This window comes from Rosa chinensis, chromosome 5 (assembly GCF_002994745.2).
Source record: "Rosa chinensis cultivar Old Blush chromosome 5, RchiOBHm-V2, whole genome shotgun sequence".
Lineage (NCBI taxonomy): Eukaryota > Viridiplantae > Streptophyta > Magnoliopsida > Rosales > Rosaceae > Rosa > Rosa chinensis.
In genome coordinates, this window is record NC_037092.1 from 55,486,414 (window position 1) to 55,503,749 (window position 17,336).

The 17,336-nt window shown below is 38.7% G+C and overlaps 2 protein-coding genes across 2 annotated transcripts; both read right to left on the reverse strand.

The window, feature by feature from the left end:
- Positions 1 to 6,125: 6,125 nt before the first annotated feature.
- LOC112163691 (uncharacterized mitochondrial protein AtMg00810-like) lies at positions 6,126 to 8,709 on the reverse strand. Its single transcript, XM_024299973.1, has 3 exons — positions 8,073 to 8,709; positions 6,432 to 6,613; positions 6,126 to 6,242 (listed from the first exon to the last, which is right to left on the reverse strand). The coding sequence occupies exons 1-3, from the start codon at positions 8,707 to 8,709 to the stop codon at positions 6,126 to 6,128; spliced, it is 936 nt and encodes a 311-aa protein (XP_024155741.1).
- Positions 8,710 to 9,645: 936 nt separating this feature from the next.
- LOC112163692 lies at positions 9,646 to 12,993 on the reverse strand. Its single transcript, XM_024299974.1, has one exon. It carries the CDS (start codon positions 12,991 to 12,993, stop codon positions 9,646 to 9,648), a length of 3,348 nt encoding a protein of 1,115 aa, XP_024155742.1.
- Positions 12,994 to 17,336: the final 4,343 nt, after the last annotated feature.

The following is a 17,336-nucleotide window of genomic DNA, read 5'->3' on the forward strand; positions in this document are numbered from 1 at the left end:
TGATAGCTCCTAACCATACACACTCACGAACCGCCTCATGTAGAGCAATGATCTCTAAGTGGTTCGAGGAGGTAGCCACAAGGGTTTGCTTGGTTGATCTCCAAGATATCACCGTTTTCTCAATGGTAAATACATAACCAGTTTGGGAACTACCTTTATGTGGGTCAGAGAGGTACCCAGCACAGCAAAACCAACCAAAACGTCATTTGGCGTTTCAGTGTAGTGAGTGGCGCTTTCACCATCAACATTTCCTTTAGGGATTGCAGTTCCATCTGCGGTCCCTCTTGTCTCTCTGTAGGGAAAGAACAGTCCCAAGTCAATGGTTCCTTTTAGGTATCTGAAAATGTCCTTGACACCATTCCAGTGAAGCTGCGTTGGCGCTGAGCTAAATCTAGCTAACAAGTTCACTGAGAATGCCATGTCTGGTCAAGTACATTGGACTAAGTATAATAATGCGCCTATTGCACTTAGATAGGGAATTTCAGCTCCCAACACCTCTTCACCATCTTCCTTTGGACGAAATAAATCTTTCCTTGCATCCAAACTTCGACCGATCATGGGAGTGCTAGCAGGATGCGCTTTGTCCATGTTAAATCGCCTGAGCATCTTTTCGACATACGCGGACTGGTGGATTAGTATTCCATAAACTCGGTGTTCTAGTTCAAGGCCTAGACAGAATCAAGTTTCTCCAAGATCCTTCATCTCAAATTCAGATTTCAAGTAGCTCGCGGTTTCTCTTATTTCATCAAGAGTACCTATTATGTTCATATCATCGACATATACTGCTACAATTGCAAATCCAGAACTTGTTTTCTTTATGAATACGCAGGGGCATAATTCATCGTTCTTATATCCCTTCCCAATCAAGTAGTCACTTAGACAGATATACCACATCTGCCAGGATTATTTCAATCCGTAAAGTGAGCGTTTCAACCTAATTGCAAATGCACTCCGTGGTTTAGAGTCACTTGACTTGGGTAATGTAAGGCCATCAAACACTTTCATATATATCTCTGAATCTAGATCCTCATAGAGATATGCAGTAACCACATCCATGAGCTGTATTTCTAGTCCTTCATAAACTACTAAGCTAACTAAGTAGCAGAATGTTATAACGTCCATTACGGGAGAATATGTCTCCGCGTAGTCAATTCTAGGGCGTTGTGAGAAACATTGCGCCACAAGGCGAGCCTTGTACCTCAGGACTTCATTCTTTTCATTACGTTTTCTGACAAATACCCATTTATATCCTACAGGCTTTACACTTAGTGGGGTTAGCACTACAGAACCAAATACCTGTCTCTTTGTCAGAGAATCTAATTCTGTCTGGATTGCTTCTTTCCATTTAGGCCAATATGCTCTTTGTTGACATTCTGCAACAGAGCGTGGTTCGATATCATCGTGCTCTATGATTTCTTGAGCAATAGTGTATGCAAATACATCATCAATGTGTATAGAAGATCTTTCTATCAACTCATACGCAGTCTCATAATCCATTGAGATTTCTTTGTTCTCTGAAATCATTTCAAACATCGGAGAGTCCTCCAGTATTGATTCATGGACAAAACTATAATCAGAGACAATCTCATGAGAGGGATTCTCTACATTAATGATTAATGGATCGGTTTGTGCCTTATTCGCCCTCTTCTTCCTTGGGTGAGTGTCAATCGAACCAAGTGGCCTCCCCCTCTCCCTTTGGGGAGCCACGGCCTCAACCACACCTCCACTAAGTGTGGTTGCAGTGCCTCTATATGCGGCACTGTGCCCCTTGTTGGGGACTTCTAACCTTGCAGGCACATTTGCAGCTGGTATATGTGATCTCGTCACTTTTGCGATATCATAAACGCATCAGGCATCAAATCTGCTACGTTCTAAAGATCGATTATTCTTTTCACTTCACTTTCACATTGTGAAGTTCGGGGATCAAAATGAGACAGAGTGGGGACAAACCATAACAATACCTGTCGTTCCCTTAGAAAATCCTTTTTCCTATCTTCCCGGCCCTAACGACGGAAATCAAAGTGACAATCCGCAAATCTAGCGGTAAAGAGATCGCTTGTCAAGGATTCCAAGTAGTGGATAATTGTTGGGGATTCGTGTCCAACATAAATACTTAATCGTCTCTGAGGACCCATTTTGGTGCATTGTGGGGGCACAATAGACACATATACTGCGCAACCAAATATGCGTAAGTGTGAAATGTCAGGCTCATATCCAGTTATCAACTGGTACGTAGAAAATTGTTAGCTAGTAGTGGGTCTGAAACGAATAAGTAAAGCTGTGTGCAATATTGCATAACCTCGTGCAGATATTGGCAGGTTGGTGCACATAACCAATACCCTAGCCACCATCTGTAGCCTTTTGATGGTGGCTTTTACGAGACCATTTTGTGTATGCACATAGGGTACAAGATGCTCTACATCGATTCCAATATACGTGCAATAATCATCCAATGCTTTTGATGTAAACTCTCCAGCGTTATCAAGCCTTATAGACTTAATAGGGTGATCAGGATGGTGAGCCTTTAAGCGTATAATCTGTGCTAGGAGTTTTGCAAATGCAGCATTTCTTGTGGATAATAAAAAGACATGTGACCAGCGTGTCGAGGCATCCACCAGAACCGTAAAGTACTTGAATGGTCCGCATTCTGGATGGATAGGTCTACAGATATCTCCTTGTATCCTTTGTAAGAATGGAATGTTTTGTTTTGTATCTTTAGCATAGGAAGGTCTCGATCCTGTTTTTGCTAAAGAGTTGGCTTTGCAAAACGAGTGATGTGCCTTTGAAATAGTCAATGAGGCATAATAGGATGGAGGTAGTGCTTCTGGTACTTTAGAAGGCAATGGCTGCATTTGAGCAATACTAGGACCGACACCTTGCAGTGTGGCAGGTTTTTCTCCCATTTTATTTATCACTCGAAAGAAGGGATGTCCGTGTGAGTTCTTTAAAATACGGATCATCATGACACGACTGGGGTGCCCTAGGCGGTCATGCCAAAGCCTGTATGAATCAGTGTCCCACATTTCATTATTGGTGACAGCATATGATTCAATGATCCGAATCGTAGTGAGGTACAATCCACTAGATTGACTCATAAGTTTCCCTAAAATGCTTTTCCTTCCACATTCATTAGAGGTAATATAAAAGTATTCAGTTCCATTCTCACAGTGTGTTTCTACATGATAACCGTTGGCACGAATATCTTTAAAACTTAACAAGGTTTGATTAGCTCTTGGTGCATATAGAGCGTCTGTGACTTGAAATGTTGTGCCATTAGGCAACAAAAATTTGGCAGTTCCTCGCCCTTTATTACTTGTGATGATCCAATCATCATAGTCACAGAGGAATTATAGGCTATTAATTCAATGAATAATTTCTTATTCCTTAATATGGTGTGGGTAGTCCCACTATCAACTAAGCACTCAAGTTCTCCTCGATTCATTCCTACAAATAAATGGGAGGTATTGTTAATTAATTTGAAAATATATCTCATATATATTCTTTAGAGTATTTCTATTTGCGTAGAATGGTATTCTTTTCATTCTAATAATTTTTTTCTCTAGATGTATTGCTTTACATCTTTAAAGTGCTATTTCGAACCATGTAAATCTGTGTAGTAAATAAAAGTCGAACAAATTCATTGCTTTAGAATAAGATCCGAAATTTATTAATGAGCCAATGATAATCAAATTAAGGTTTTGTTCATAAATCTAATTTATCAACTCTTTCCTGTTTGACTGAAGGGTTCATCGGTGCCCTTTGCACCTTGTTTCCATGGCCACTAGGGACAGCACCACCATCTCTGCGCCATACATTGGGAGGGCCTCCACGGCCCATACCATGACCTCCACATCCCTTGCCACGTGGTGCATTGTTGCCACATGGGTAGGGATCAGCACATCCAAATCCCTTTTCTTTGGGGTTCTTTCCACCTTTCATTTTTCCATAATTAGCCTCGGGAATTTTCTTTGTCCCAGTGGGCCTGGCATTGTTGTTCAAGAGATCCTGATTATGCCTTTCAGCCACTTGCAGTAGGTTGATCAGCTTATTGAATGTGGTGATTCTTTTGTTGTCATATTCCAGCCTATACTGGTTTGCTAGTATAAGTGCTGAAGTAGGATAAATGGAAAGAATCTTCTGGATCATATCATCTTCTGTGAGTTCTTGTCCACAGAAATTTAGACGTGCCTTTAGGCGCAACATGTCCTTGTTGAAGTCATTGACCCTCTTGTAGTCAAGCAAGCGGATTTCATTCCACTGAACGGTCAGTTATGGGAGCAAGATGTCATGAATATTCCCAAAACGTCCCTTAAGGGCATGCCACAGTTCTTTGGGTGTCTTCAACTGAAGGTGTTCCCAGCATAGGCTAGGATCAATATGTCGCCTCAGAAACATTAAGGCATTTGCTTTCACCTTATTAGACGGTACATCATCTTTGGGGTTGGTAATGGTGGTAATGTAGTCTTTTGCCACAAAGACAGTTTCTACATCGGAAACCCAATGGTGGTACTCAAGTCCTTCTGAGTCCAAAATGTCAAATTCAGGTCGAGTTGGATCAGCCATCTACATAAACAAGAGGGAAGATATAAATTACGCAGTCATAAAGACATCCACGTAAATTATTTTCTAAAAATATGAACTAGCAGACTTCAAAACCAAGATTCATAATGGTCACATTTTTTTCGATGCTACGTGAAAATACTTTATCACGGTAAGTATGTATTTATAATGCGCATGAATTTTCATTATTATGGCAAAACGCAATTTTTGTATAGCATTCCAAATAAGGAATAATCATAGCACGTAATAAAGAATAAAACATAGCATATATAAAAATAAATTACATAGCATGCTCAAAATTCACAAATATACAACAAAATATATGCTACACAAAATGATAGCAATAATATATCATGCGTAAAATAAAAATCACGAAACAAGCTTAAAATTTCATAATAAAAACTGAAAATACTAGATGGAACAATAATTGTACAGAACTTTTCACATAGGAATTTATCTAACGAAAATATAATTCATAACACGGAGAATTGCTGACGCAGTGTAAACCTCTCCATTGAGGAAACTTCACTGCGTGGCTTTTAACGTAGCCAACACGAAAAGGTAATCCAATATGAAACACTAGAGTTTACAGAATACAAGTAGTGTTGTTCTCAACAAACACTTTCACTTAGCAACACATGCTAACTTGTTTTACAACCGTTCTAACTTCTAATCCACAAATCTAGATAATCTATCTTCAACTTTCCTTGCTCTCGAATGAATCACTGATCTTGAGAGTAAATATGAATGATTATGCAATGGAAATACACGAAACAGGTAAAGAAGGTTTTTCAAAAATGATTTGAACAAGTAGTTCAAAAGTGGACGATTTTATGCATACAAAAACCCTACATAGAACTCTAGTTTTTGAGACCTTTTATAAGGGAGAAAACACTCCCCCTTAATCGAATCTTGTCTTAATTATCAATTAAGATAAATATAGGAAGGTTTTAAAACTGTTTTTGAATAAACAATTGAAACTTTCCTAACCAAGATCAATCAATATCTCAAATTGATATGCATGATAAAAACTCTTTAATGCAAATGAGAATATTGAATCAATCTAACCAATATGTATATCAATTAAAATCATGCAAAAATGATATGGACTGAATACCATATTTGAACTCAAGATCAGTGAATCAATTCTGCTTGATCTTCTCTTCATGATCTGATTCTGTGATCTTCCTCTTTGTGATCCAAGTCCACTTCATCTTTTGTTTTCCTTGTGACAATGGGAAATCATGCATTGAATGGTTATAGCCCAATATACTTACAATCTCCCCCTTTGGGCATTCCCATTCAACTCATGATTTTTCATCTTTTACCCTGCATGTTAGTTTTCACAGATAAACACTAATCACTAAACAAAGAGTGCTACTTGGATTAAGGAATCAGTTTCCATCCTTTTCCAGATCCAAGTTGCCGAAATAAATTACTTAGAAATAATAATAGAAAGCATCCCAAAAGTATATGTGCTTATGCACTTACAACTTCAAAAGAAAATAACTTTTGTCCATCAAAAATTAAAAATGCAGAAAAACAGAAATAACAAAGAAAAATCTTTACTTCTCCCCCTTTGAATGGGAGGGCACGTCAAACTCCTCAATAAGCTTGGTGACAGTGTCTAGAAACTCCTCTTCATCAATGGAATCCGAGCTCTCCTCTGGTGCGACAGGCTCCTGCATGGCGTTGGATGGACTGTGAGCGTCAAACCCCCAGAAGGGTGGTCAGAGCATGACGAGTACGAACCAGAAGGGAATGCATGTCGTCCATGTCTGTAGTGAGGCAGGCAATTCGCCAGTCAACCACCATGATCTGGTCACGGAGACTATCCAGAGAGACAGGAGGAAGAGCAGCAGAAGAGGTACCAGAAGATGAGAAGCGAAGAGGAGGGCTCCGATTGCGTGCACGCTGCATGCCGGGATGGAGAATCCCGGCTCTGGCAGCGGCCTGACGGCCTTCCTCTGGAGGAGGCAGGCGGCGATGTCCACCAAGTCGAGTTGTTTGCTTTGTGCGAACCATGGTGAGTAAAACCAGTTAATGAACGAACCTGCACACAGAGACAACCAAGAGTAAAATCCGAGGGAGACAAGAGAGGCTATATATGGAATAGTTAGGTTTAGGGAAAACCAAAGAACACACCGATTGGGATAGCGTCTCAATTGAAGAGAGAAGTTATGACAATTTATTTTTCCTAGAAGTACGCATGCAGAGAACGTCTCCCCCTCAACTTAGGCATAATCATTATGGAAATTAAGTACAGTCAGATGGCCATCAAGGAAGGAAACGAAGAGACAAAAGACAATCGTAGAATCGGCAATTATATCAGATGATCGTTTCCTTTGCTAAGAATCAAGACAATGAATGCATAGGTCATATCGAAGAGAGAAAAAATAGCATAGTTTAATCACAGAGAGCACAAATCATGTAGTGAAGTGAACATAGTTCAAAGTATGGAACATGATGTATTCTATCAACAAAGAGAATTGGTACTCATATTCAGACCTTAGAGAGTAACTCTGTGATAAAAGTGAGTATAACCAGTAAGTGGGGCTTAGAAACACGTTTAGTGACAGAGAGAAAGAGTGAAATAGGAGATCGAAACATATGAACTAAGCTCATGAGATCTCCTTAGAAGGGGTAGGAAACATTGTTCCCAAGCACGTATTTTATTTAAGTCATAGACCGCTTTTATTTAGTGACAAGTAGTACTCATGTAACAAGACTCTTCTCAGCAACTCCCAGAACAGATATTCTTAGGGTACTAAACATAACAAGGATGCTCCATGGAGAGAGTCTCGAGTAGTTGTCTGCATATTTTATTGTACGTGCAAATATCACTCACCGACTCGTTTCTTGCAAACCTTAGAAAGTTCACCACAACTAAGGCCTGATTACTCAGAGAGATGGGATGTAGTTATCCATTCTCGTTTCTTACAAATCCTAGAAAGTTCACCACAACTAGGACCTGATTACTTTGAGAAGAGGGAAGGGATCATTTGAGCAATTCAAGTAGTTCACTTATTTCACCGAATCTCTCTGGATAGTAAACAATGAGCAGGCCACCACATATGCTATAAGTGAAAGTGCATATGAGGATTTGCTGAATAAGATATTAAACATGAGTACACAATTTTTGTCCAGAATAAGGCATGTCAACAAAGGATACATAGCGGAAAGTATGTACATTTCACTAGTGAATGTGGTCAAGGGATACTAAGATCACAAATTTCTCAAACAACAGTGGACAGTCATTCTTGTGCCTTAGTGCTTAGAACATATCCCAAGTGCATTTCTCAACATCTCAAACCTAGCAGTGTCAAGGGGCTTAGTAAACAAATCAGCAAGTTGATTTTCAGTGGGCACAAAGCTTAATTCAAGTATGTTTTGTTCAACCAAATCCCTAATAAAATGATATCGAAGATCAATGTGCTTTGTTCGAGAATGTTAAACAGGATTCTTAGTAATGTTGATGGCACTGGTGTTGTCACAAAAGATAGACAACTTACCTTGAGAGATGCCATAGTCATGAAGCATTTGCTTCATCCAAAGCATTTGCGTGCAACAACTCCCAGCTGCAACATACTCAGCTTCTGCAGTAGAAAGAGAGATGCAATTTTGTTTCTTGCTATGCCAGGCAACCAAATTGTTGCCTATGAAGAAACATCCCCCTGAAGTACTTTTTCTATCCTTTAAGTTTCCTCCCCAGTCAGCGTCAGAATATCCTGCAATTTCTATGTTAGTGTCAAAGGTATAAAAAATGCCACAGTCAATTGTACCTGAGATATATCTGATGATTCTTTTGACAGCCTCCAAGTGTGATTCTTTGGGATTTGCTTGAAATCGAGCACACACTCCCACACTGTAGGAAATATCAGGTCTACTGGCAGTTAGATATAGTAAACTTCCAATCATGCTTCTATAGAGAGTGGAGTCAGTTGATTTTCCATTTAGATCCTCGCTCAGCTTTGTAGTGGTGCTCATAGGATTTGTAACCATCTTCTTGGATTCAAGCCCAAACTTCTTGATGAGATTCTCCGCATATTTGGTTTGAGAGAGAAAGATACCTGTATCAAGTTGCTTTACTTGCATTCCAAGGAAAAAGGTTAGCTCCCCACACATGCTCATTTCAAATTCACTTTCCATGACTGATTGAAATTCATTTACAAGATATTTAGACGTAGAGCCAAAGACAATGTCATCAACATACACCTGAGCTATGATAAGATCATTTTTCACATGTTTTACAAAGAATGTTTTATCAATTGATCCTCTTGAGTACCCTTTTTCCACCAGATGGGTGGATAGCTTTGACCCATACAAGGCTTTCTTGAGTCTATAAACATGATTCAAATTATGTGGATCTTTGAAACCTTGAGGTTGTTCCACATAGACTTCTTCCTGCAAGACACCATTTAGAAAGGCAGTTTTGACATCCATTTGAAACAACTTGAATCTTAGGTGACAAGCAACAGACAAAAGCAATCTCACTGATTCTAACCTTGCAACAGGGGCAAAAGTTTCATCAAAATCGAGACCTTCAATCTGTGAATAACCTTGTGCTACTAGTCTAGCTTTGTTTCTGATTATGTTCCCTTTTTCATCACATTTATTTCTGAAAATCCACTAAGTGCCAATTATATTGCAGTTTCTAGGTCTTGGTACCAAGTACCACACATCATTCCTAGTGAACTGATTTAATTCTTCCTGCATAGCACTAATCCATTCATCATCTAGTAGAGCTTCCTTGACATTCTTTGGTTCAATTAAGGAAACAAAACCACACTGAGATATAACATTCATTGTTATTTGATTTTCTGTGATAAAACAAAGTAAGGCATTACCTCGACTTACCTCATCTACACTTACCTGTGGAGCAGTTTAGCTTCTAGTTTTGAGACCATCAGAGATTTGTCCAAGAATGTCTTGACGAGAATGATCTTTTTGGACTTGCTTGAACCCTCTTTTCATTTGAAGAGCTGGCTCGAAGATATTGTCAGCATTCTCTTCCTGTTCATCAGTAGTTGGTGAGTCTTCTGATTCTGATCTAAGAATAGGTGATGTTTCTGCAAAAATTTCCTCCTATCTAGTGTAGTAATCATCAATAGACACGTTAATAGATTCCATAACAATCCTAGTTCGTTTGTTATAGACTCTATAAGCACGACTATTAATAGAATATCCAAGGAAGATACCATCATCACTTCGAGCATCAAATTTTCCTAGTTGCTCTCGATCTCTCAATATGTAACAAGGACTTCCGAACACACGAAGGTGGTGTATGTTTGGTTTCTTACCTTTCCACAGTTCATACGCTGTTTGGTCAGTTCCAGGTCTCAAAAAGACTCTATTTATGGTGTAACATGCAGTACTGATTGCCTCAGCCCAGAAGTTCGAGCTTAGGCCAGCAGAGTGCAACATTACCCTTGCCATGTCTAACAGCACTCTATTTTTACGCTCAACTATTCCATTTTGCTGTGGAGTGATCGGGGCTGAAAACTCATGGGAAACACCTAACTCATGAAAGTAGTTAGCAAAAGCAGCATTTTTAAACTCAGTTCCATTATCTGACCTTACTCTTACTAAGCACATGTTGGTGGACTGTTTTTCAACTATCATTCTTTGGTTGAGACCCTTGAATGATTCAAATGTTTCAGCTTTGTCTTTTAGGAAATTAACCCAAGTGTACCTTGAGAAGTCATCAACTATCACAAGTATGTATTTCTTACCTCCAATGCTTTCTGTTTGAGCTGGTCCCATGAGGTCCATATGTAGCAATTCCAATACTCTTGTGGTAGTGGCAGAGTTTATTGATTTATGAAGAGATCTGGCTTGCTTTCCGGTTTTGCATTCTCCACATATCTTGTCAGTCTTACCGTTTAGTGCTGGTAGACCTCTAACACATTGCTTAGTGGATAATTTGAGTAGATCCTGATAGTTTACATGTCCCAATCTCCTGTGCCATATTTCGAAGGTTTCTTCGACAGATCTCACAGACAAGCAATCCTGTACATTTAGAAGTTCATTAGATTGAATGTGATAACAGTTATCTGAAGATCTCTTACCTCTCATAATATTTTCTCCCTTTTTATCAAGAATCACACATCTTTGGTTGTTGAACCAAACATCCTCATAATCATCCGCCAAGTGACTGACACTTATTAGATTTGCAGTTAAACCCTCAACATACAAAACATTTTTTAGATTAGGAATTCCAGGAGTATTGACTGTTCCTCGTGCAAGAATTTTGGCTTTTCTTCCATCACCAAAGGTAACTGAGCCAGTAGTGCTTTCATCTTCGAACGAGGTGAACCAAGCTTTGTCTCCAGTCATGTGTCTGGAACAACCACTGTCCACATACCAGAAATCCTTTCGCTTGTCTACCAATGCAGTGAGTGCTACCAGGCAAGTTGCTTCAATATATGTTGAAGGGTTATCTGTACTTACACTTGTCATGAGACATATATCACTAATAGAGTTAGTTGAATCAAAGTGATTAGAATGAGTCATATTCAAATCCTTTCTAATCCAGACAGGTTTATCTCTATTTTTCATGTTTGCTTTAGTAATTAGGTTAGCCAATTTGTTGATAAACTCTTTCTGCTCTTTAAGCTCACAATGTAAAGATTTTACAGATAGCTTTTCTTCACTAAAAGGAATTGACTTATGTCTCTCAATGCATCTCGGTCTGATATGTCCTAATTTACCACAGTAATGACATGTAGGAATAAAGGATTTAAAGGTTGAGTACCTGTTATGATCAGTCGAAAGCATTTGGTTCATTCTTACTTGAGTGACATTCTGAGAAGGTTTTGGTTCCTTGTCAGCCCGTGTGATATTATCCTTGATGACTTGGGTGACTGGATCACTTTTCTCCACTTTTGAACTTGACTCTCTCACAAAGTGTGTGCCTTTGGAGCTTTCTCCAGAATATCCAAGTCCGAATGTATCATGGTGAGCTTTTCCGGAGCTGAACAGTCTAGATACTGTTGCAGAGCTTATTTCAAACTTTGTGAACTTCTCTTGAGTGGACTTCAGCTCTTCCTGCAATGATTCATTTTCAGTTAGCAGATTTAAGTTTAGAGAATGTTGTCCCTTTACCTCAAGTTCAAGAATCTTGATTTTGTTTTTCAGTTCATCACATTGTATCTTCCAGGTCTGGGAACTTTTGTCACTTTGTGAGTTCTGCAGCTCTTCTATGAATTTGTTCCTTTCTTGTTCCCAAGTGTTTTGAGAAGTCCTCCATTTAAGCTCCAACTTCTCATTCTTAGCCTTCAACATTACAATTTCATCTTCCAAACCTGCATTTTTGATTAATGTGGCTTTTGACGCTTTATAGAGTTGTTTGCAGCAGACATTAGTCTCATCATCTGAGAATTCTTCATCACTTTCAGATTCCAGTGAAAGGGACGACATGAAGGCAACATTTTCAATCTCCTTATGTTCATCATCACTCCATGTCGAGAGGAGGGATTTATTGTTGCTATTTCCATGCTTCCTGTTACCACAATCAGTAGAAATATAGCCATAGCCACCACATTCATAGCATTTTATTCTTCCAGATTTATTTGATCTAAAATTTCCTTTGATGTTGTTATCATTGTTAACAACATTTTTCTTGGGAGCTGTGAAATTTTGAGATGAGGATTTATTTCTAAGGAATTTTTTGAACTCTTTGGTCAGAAGAGCAAGATCAAGTGATTCATCTTCCTCTTCTTTCCCTTTCACAGCCTTGAAAGCCACACCTTTGGATTTCTTTTCAGGTTTTAGTCTCAGTTCATAAGTTTTCAGATTTCCAATGAGTTCATTCAAAGGGTATTCATCAATGTCAAAAGAATCCTCTATACTAGTGACTTTAGAGTGAAACTTTTCTGGTAAGGCTCTAAGTATTTTCTTGACTACCTTATCTTCATCAAAGGGGGCACCTAGACTACGACATTGACCAGTAATCTTTAGTATTCTACCATGGAAGTCATCCACAGTTTCATCATCTCCCATGGTCATAGTTTCAAATTTATATATCAGACCTTGCAGTTTTTGTGCACGAACCTTTTTGTTTCCTTCATATGTAGTCTGCAGCAAATCCCAAGCTTGTTTTGCAGTGTCGCAGTGACTAATCCTCAGCTTTTCACGTTCAGAGAGAGCAGTGAAAATGCTATTTTTGGCTTTGAAGTCGGCTTGAAGATCACGTACTTCTACGTCAGTCCAGTCCTTTCGTGGCTTAGGAATAGAGATTGATGAGCCCTCACCTTTAGCTGGGATTATTGGTGTCTTCCAGCCATTTTCCACGATGTTCCATACATGTTCATCTTGCGCATACAAGTATGATTTCATGTATATCTTCCATTGAGTGTACTTTTCACATCCTCCATCAAACCATGGAGGACTATTAACAGATCCACCAGCAGCCCTATCTCGATGTTGTTCCATCGTCCCTGCAATCTACTAGAATATTCTAGAACCTGCTCTGATGCCAAATGAAAATACTAGATGGAACAATAATTGTACAGAACTTTTCACATAGGAATTTATCTAACGAAAATATAATTCATAACACGGAGAATTGCTGACGCAATGTAAACCTCTCCATTGAGAAAACTTCACTGTGTGGCTTTTAACGTAGCCAACACGAAAAGGTAATCCAATATGAAACACTAGAGTTTACAGAATACAAGTAGTGTTGTTCTCAACAAACACTTTCACTTAGCAACACATGCTGACTTATTTTACAACCGTTCTAACTTCTAATCCACAAATCTAGATAATCTATCTTCAACTTTCCTTGCTCTCGAATGAATCACTGATCTTGAGAGTAAATATGAATGATTATGCAATGGAAATACACGAAACAGGTAAAGAAGGTTTTTCAAAAATGATTTGAACAAGTAGTTCAAAAGTGGACGATTTTATGCATACAAAAACCCTACATAGAACTCTAGTTTTTGAGACCTTTTATAAGGGAGAAAACACTCCCCCTTAATCGAATCTTGTCTTAATTATCAATTAAGATAAATATAGGAAGGTTTTAAAACTGTTTTTGAATAAACAATCGAAACTTTCCTAACCAAGATCAATCAATATCTCAAATTGATATGCATGATAAAAACTCTTTAATGCAAATGAGAATATTGAATCAATCTAACCAATATGCATATCAATTAAAATCATGCAAAAATGATAAGGACTGAATACCATATTTGAACTCAAGATCAGTGAATCAATTCTGCTTGATCTTCTCTTCATGATCCGATTCTGTGATCTTCCTCTTTGTGATCCAAGTCCACTTCATCTTTTGTTTTCCTTGTGACAATGGGAAATCATGCATTGAATGGTTATAGCCCAATATACTTACAAAAACATAAGTAATAAGATATAAAGTGTGTTTAAACAAAATTATAAATCATGCTTAAAGATAATCATAGAAAACATAAATAACAAGGCAAGCTTGAAATGATCAAAATTATCTAACTAAACATGATCAAAAGTTCTAATTATAAATAATTAAATATACTAGAGTATGAAATTAAATAAATAAAAGAGAACATACTTGGTTTAGAGAAAATAAAACAATCCTAGCGCACGCGCGTGTTGATACAGACGTGCGTAGCGATATTTTTGGATTTGAGGAAAATTGGGCCGCTTCCTCTTGCAGTAGGCCACGAGGCCTTGTTTTTTCTCTTGTTTTTTTTTTTTTTCTCTCTGGGCCGCAGGTCTTTTGTTTTTTTTTTCTTTTGTTTCTACTGGGTTGCATCACCACTTAAGGCCCATCTGTTTTTTTATTATTATTATTTTTTTTTTTGAGATTAGGCTGGAATTCTTTCTTCTTTGGGCCGGACCTTTTCTTTGGGTCGGCTCACTTGTTTTTTTTTTTTTGTTCTCTTTTCGCATCTTCCTCCTTCTGCTCTTCTTCTTTTCTGATTTGCAGATGGGTGTTGGTGTGGAGGAGCGCCGGCAAGTAGGCTGATGGGCACGGCTAGGCGCTGCTGATCTACAAGTAGCCCTGTCGGAGGTAGCGACTAGGCCAGTGCTCTACGCTGGGCTGGAGACCGGTGTGACAGCGCCGGTGGAGATGCTGTTGTGCTCTCGTGCAGAAGCTGGACCGCGCGCTGGTTTCTGAGGACGGTGCGTGGAGGTGGGCTGCTGCAAGGCGGGGAGGAGGCCGGACGGAAAAACAAAAATGGAGCAGGTGGGAGGGATGTAGGACGGTCTAGATGAATTTTTTTTTTTTTTTTTTTTAATGGGGGCAGCAGAAAAGAAGAAGAAAAGAGTTTCCTGCTAGGGTTTTTTTTGTTTTTCAAAGGTAGGATTTGGAATTGGTCTACTCATTTCATTTCATAGCCCCTTTATATAGGGAGAGAATTACAAAGGAAAGATCAATTATAATGATGACATTAAATGTTGATTAGTCCGTAATCCTTATTGATTGGTCCGTAATACTTGCTGATTGATAGTAATTGCTAATTCCTTAATTCCCTCTCCATCAATCACTTTGACCGGTCACGTCGTGGTGGTTCCAGTGGGTCCCGCTAGTGATTATTTGGAAATAAGTCATGTTTTCTTACATGGTATTATTTGAGTATTACGCAGGTGGTATGAACAGTTATAAACATTTCATATTGACGCATTCTTTATGGTGTTTATTAATTCGGAAAACAATTTGTTGAGAATGTACTTAATTATTAAAAAATCTTTAATTTCGGCATGCACTCACTCTAATCTCTGCAATTATCATTATCATTTTATTTTAGAAATGAAGTTTTAGATGTTATTGTCAGCAAACATCTTCCATTTGCTAATGCAACCAATAAACTTTAAAGTTGTACAGCATTTTGAGGAATAAGACTTGCCGCTTATTCACGTACACGCCGACTAATAAAATTGAGCACTGAAGTTTACACAAGTTGTATTACAATATCTCCAAATCTAACATCCGTCGGACAGCTTAGGGGCCTTTTAAGAAACATTACTAGAAAATAGGCATTTGAGATCGATGTGCAAATTGGGCTCTTAATTATAGGTGTATTGTGTTCTTCGATGTGCATGTATTGTGAAAATCCAAAATGTAATAATTTAAACACAAGCAGTAGAGCCATTTTCAAAAATGAAGAATAAAATTTATCATATAATAAAAAATATCGCATATTTCATATCATATCATGTCTACTAACCAATTTAATTATTCTAATTCGATGGAGAAGAAGCAGGTGAATTTGAGATCGTGGCACATAGATTCCAAACTTTTTTGCTACTTGCCACAGCCTGTGCTTTGTTCACACTGGGATGACATACATCGTGATTTCGCTCTGCGATGATATCGTGGCATCATTTTCCCCATGAGACAAGATCACAACAACAAGCATCAGTCACAACCGTACCTTGATAAATGCTTTTCTCTATTTCCTCTCCGCACTTAAGGGGGAACTTTTCCAAGCATTCCTTTACGGTTTTGGTCTCGTGTTTGTCTGAATTGTCAATAGCAACGCACTCCGTCCAAATTTTTTTGCCCTTTGCCAAAGTTTGAGCTTTGTTTACACTAGGATGACGTGCCGCAAGGGACGTGTTGAGGAAAGTATCGTGGCATGGTTTACCCAACTTTACAAGATCTCGACAACAACCATCACTCAAAAATCCATTATTGAAAATGTTGTTTTCTACTTCGATCCCGCACTTTTCAGTGACTGTCTTTCATAGTCTTTAACATTTGCTGGCTCTTCCAGTGTTAGGGTTGCAAAAGCATTTAATGTCACCTGCAAGAGAAAAATCACCAAAAGATGGTACCTGCTTGGTCTAGCCATAACTCCCTTTGCAATGTTATGTGATTACTCACGAATGTGTTTTCTGGTAATGATCGCTTTGTTGGAGTTTAGTTTCATGTGATAATATATTTATAAGGGAGAAAACATACCTGCATTTAAGACTCAAATAAACTAACTGTGTAAACACTTATGCGCTCTTTAAAAGAAGTAACGTGTTTAATTGTCTATCGGCTTTAAATAAGAGAGTTACATTTAAATAATGCGCACGTGTTTTTATAGCTCTTTTATATTTCAATGATTTACGGCTAAATTATCAAATTTTCAATGCGGATAAGTATTAAACAAGTGGTTACTATATTATACTCGATGCTAAAAGGCAAACCCCAATTTTTAAACAAAATTTAAAATCAATATATAATTTCATAATTATACATGCGTGATGGTTTAGCCATCGATATAAAATAATTTGAAAACTTTTTCCTTTTAACCCAAGTACATACTTGTACCTACATGTACGTTTGCAAGTATAATTAGCTATAATGAGCCATGCTCATTGTATCGCCAGAGGTACCGACTCCCACCAAAGGAGTGACCTGCGAAGGCACGGCCAGGCGGGCTACCGCTCGAGCCCTGGATAGCATCAGAAGCTCCAGACGCTGGGAATCGAAGCACATCAGTCCCACATCGAAAACAAGAAGAAGATCAACCTTCTCCTCACCTATAAAAGGTTCTCTCCTCTCTCCTCATTAATTACGCATTTACTACTCATTTATTGTTATGCTGCCTATATGCATTGACTGACTTAGGCATCGGAGAAGTGAAGACCGGCCAACGCGGTCTCCCTCTGACGTCCTGTCTCTCGTGTGACAGCTAGCGGAGGCTATCAAATCCTCAGAGTAGCGGTCCGCCCACCGGACCCGCTTTAAAAGAAAGATCGGCTACCGCCGGACTTTGAGCATTAACATTGGCGCCGTCTGTGGGAAGTCTTGAACTAAAGATCATCCCGCCACAATCACC

What these genes read in the sequence shown, in the direction of transcription:
- LOC112163691 (XM_024299973.1), bottom strand. Translation starts at nt 8,709, where the DNA reads ATGGAAAGTGAATTTGAAATGAGCATGTGTGGGGAGCTAACCTTTTTC. An exon ending in TGACTATGGCATCTCTCAAG is followed by an intron (nt 6,614 to 8,072) that starts GTAAGTTGTCTA and finishes CTCTGTGTGCAG; the next exon opens with GTTCGTTCATTAACTGGTTT. An exon ending in TCTTCGCTTCTCATCTTCTG is followed by an intron (nt 6,243 to 6,431) that starts GTACCTCTTCTG and finishes AACGCCATGCAG; the next exon opens with GAGCCTGTCGCACCAGAGGA.
- LOC112163692 (XM_024299974.1), bottom strand. Translation starts at nt 12,993, where the DNA reads ATGGAACAACATCGAGATAGGGCTGCTGGTGGATCTGTTAATAGTCCT.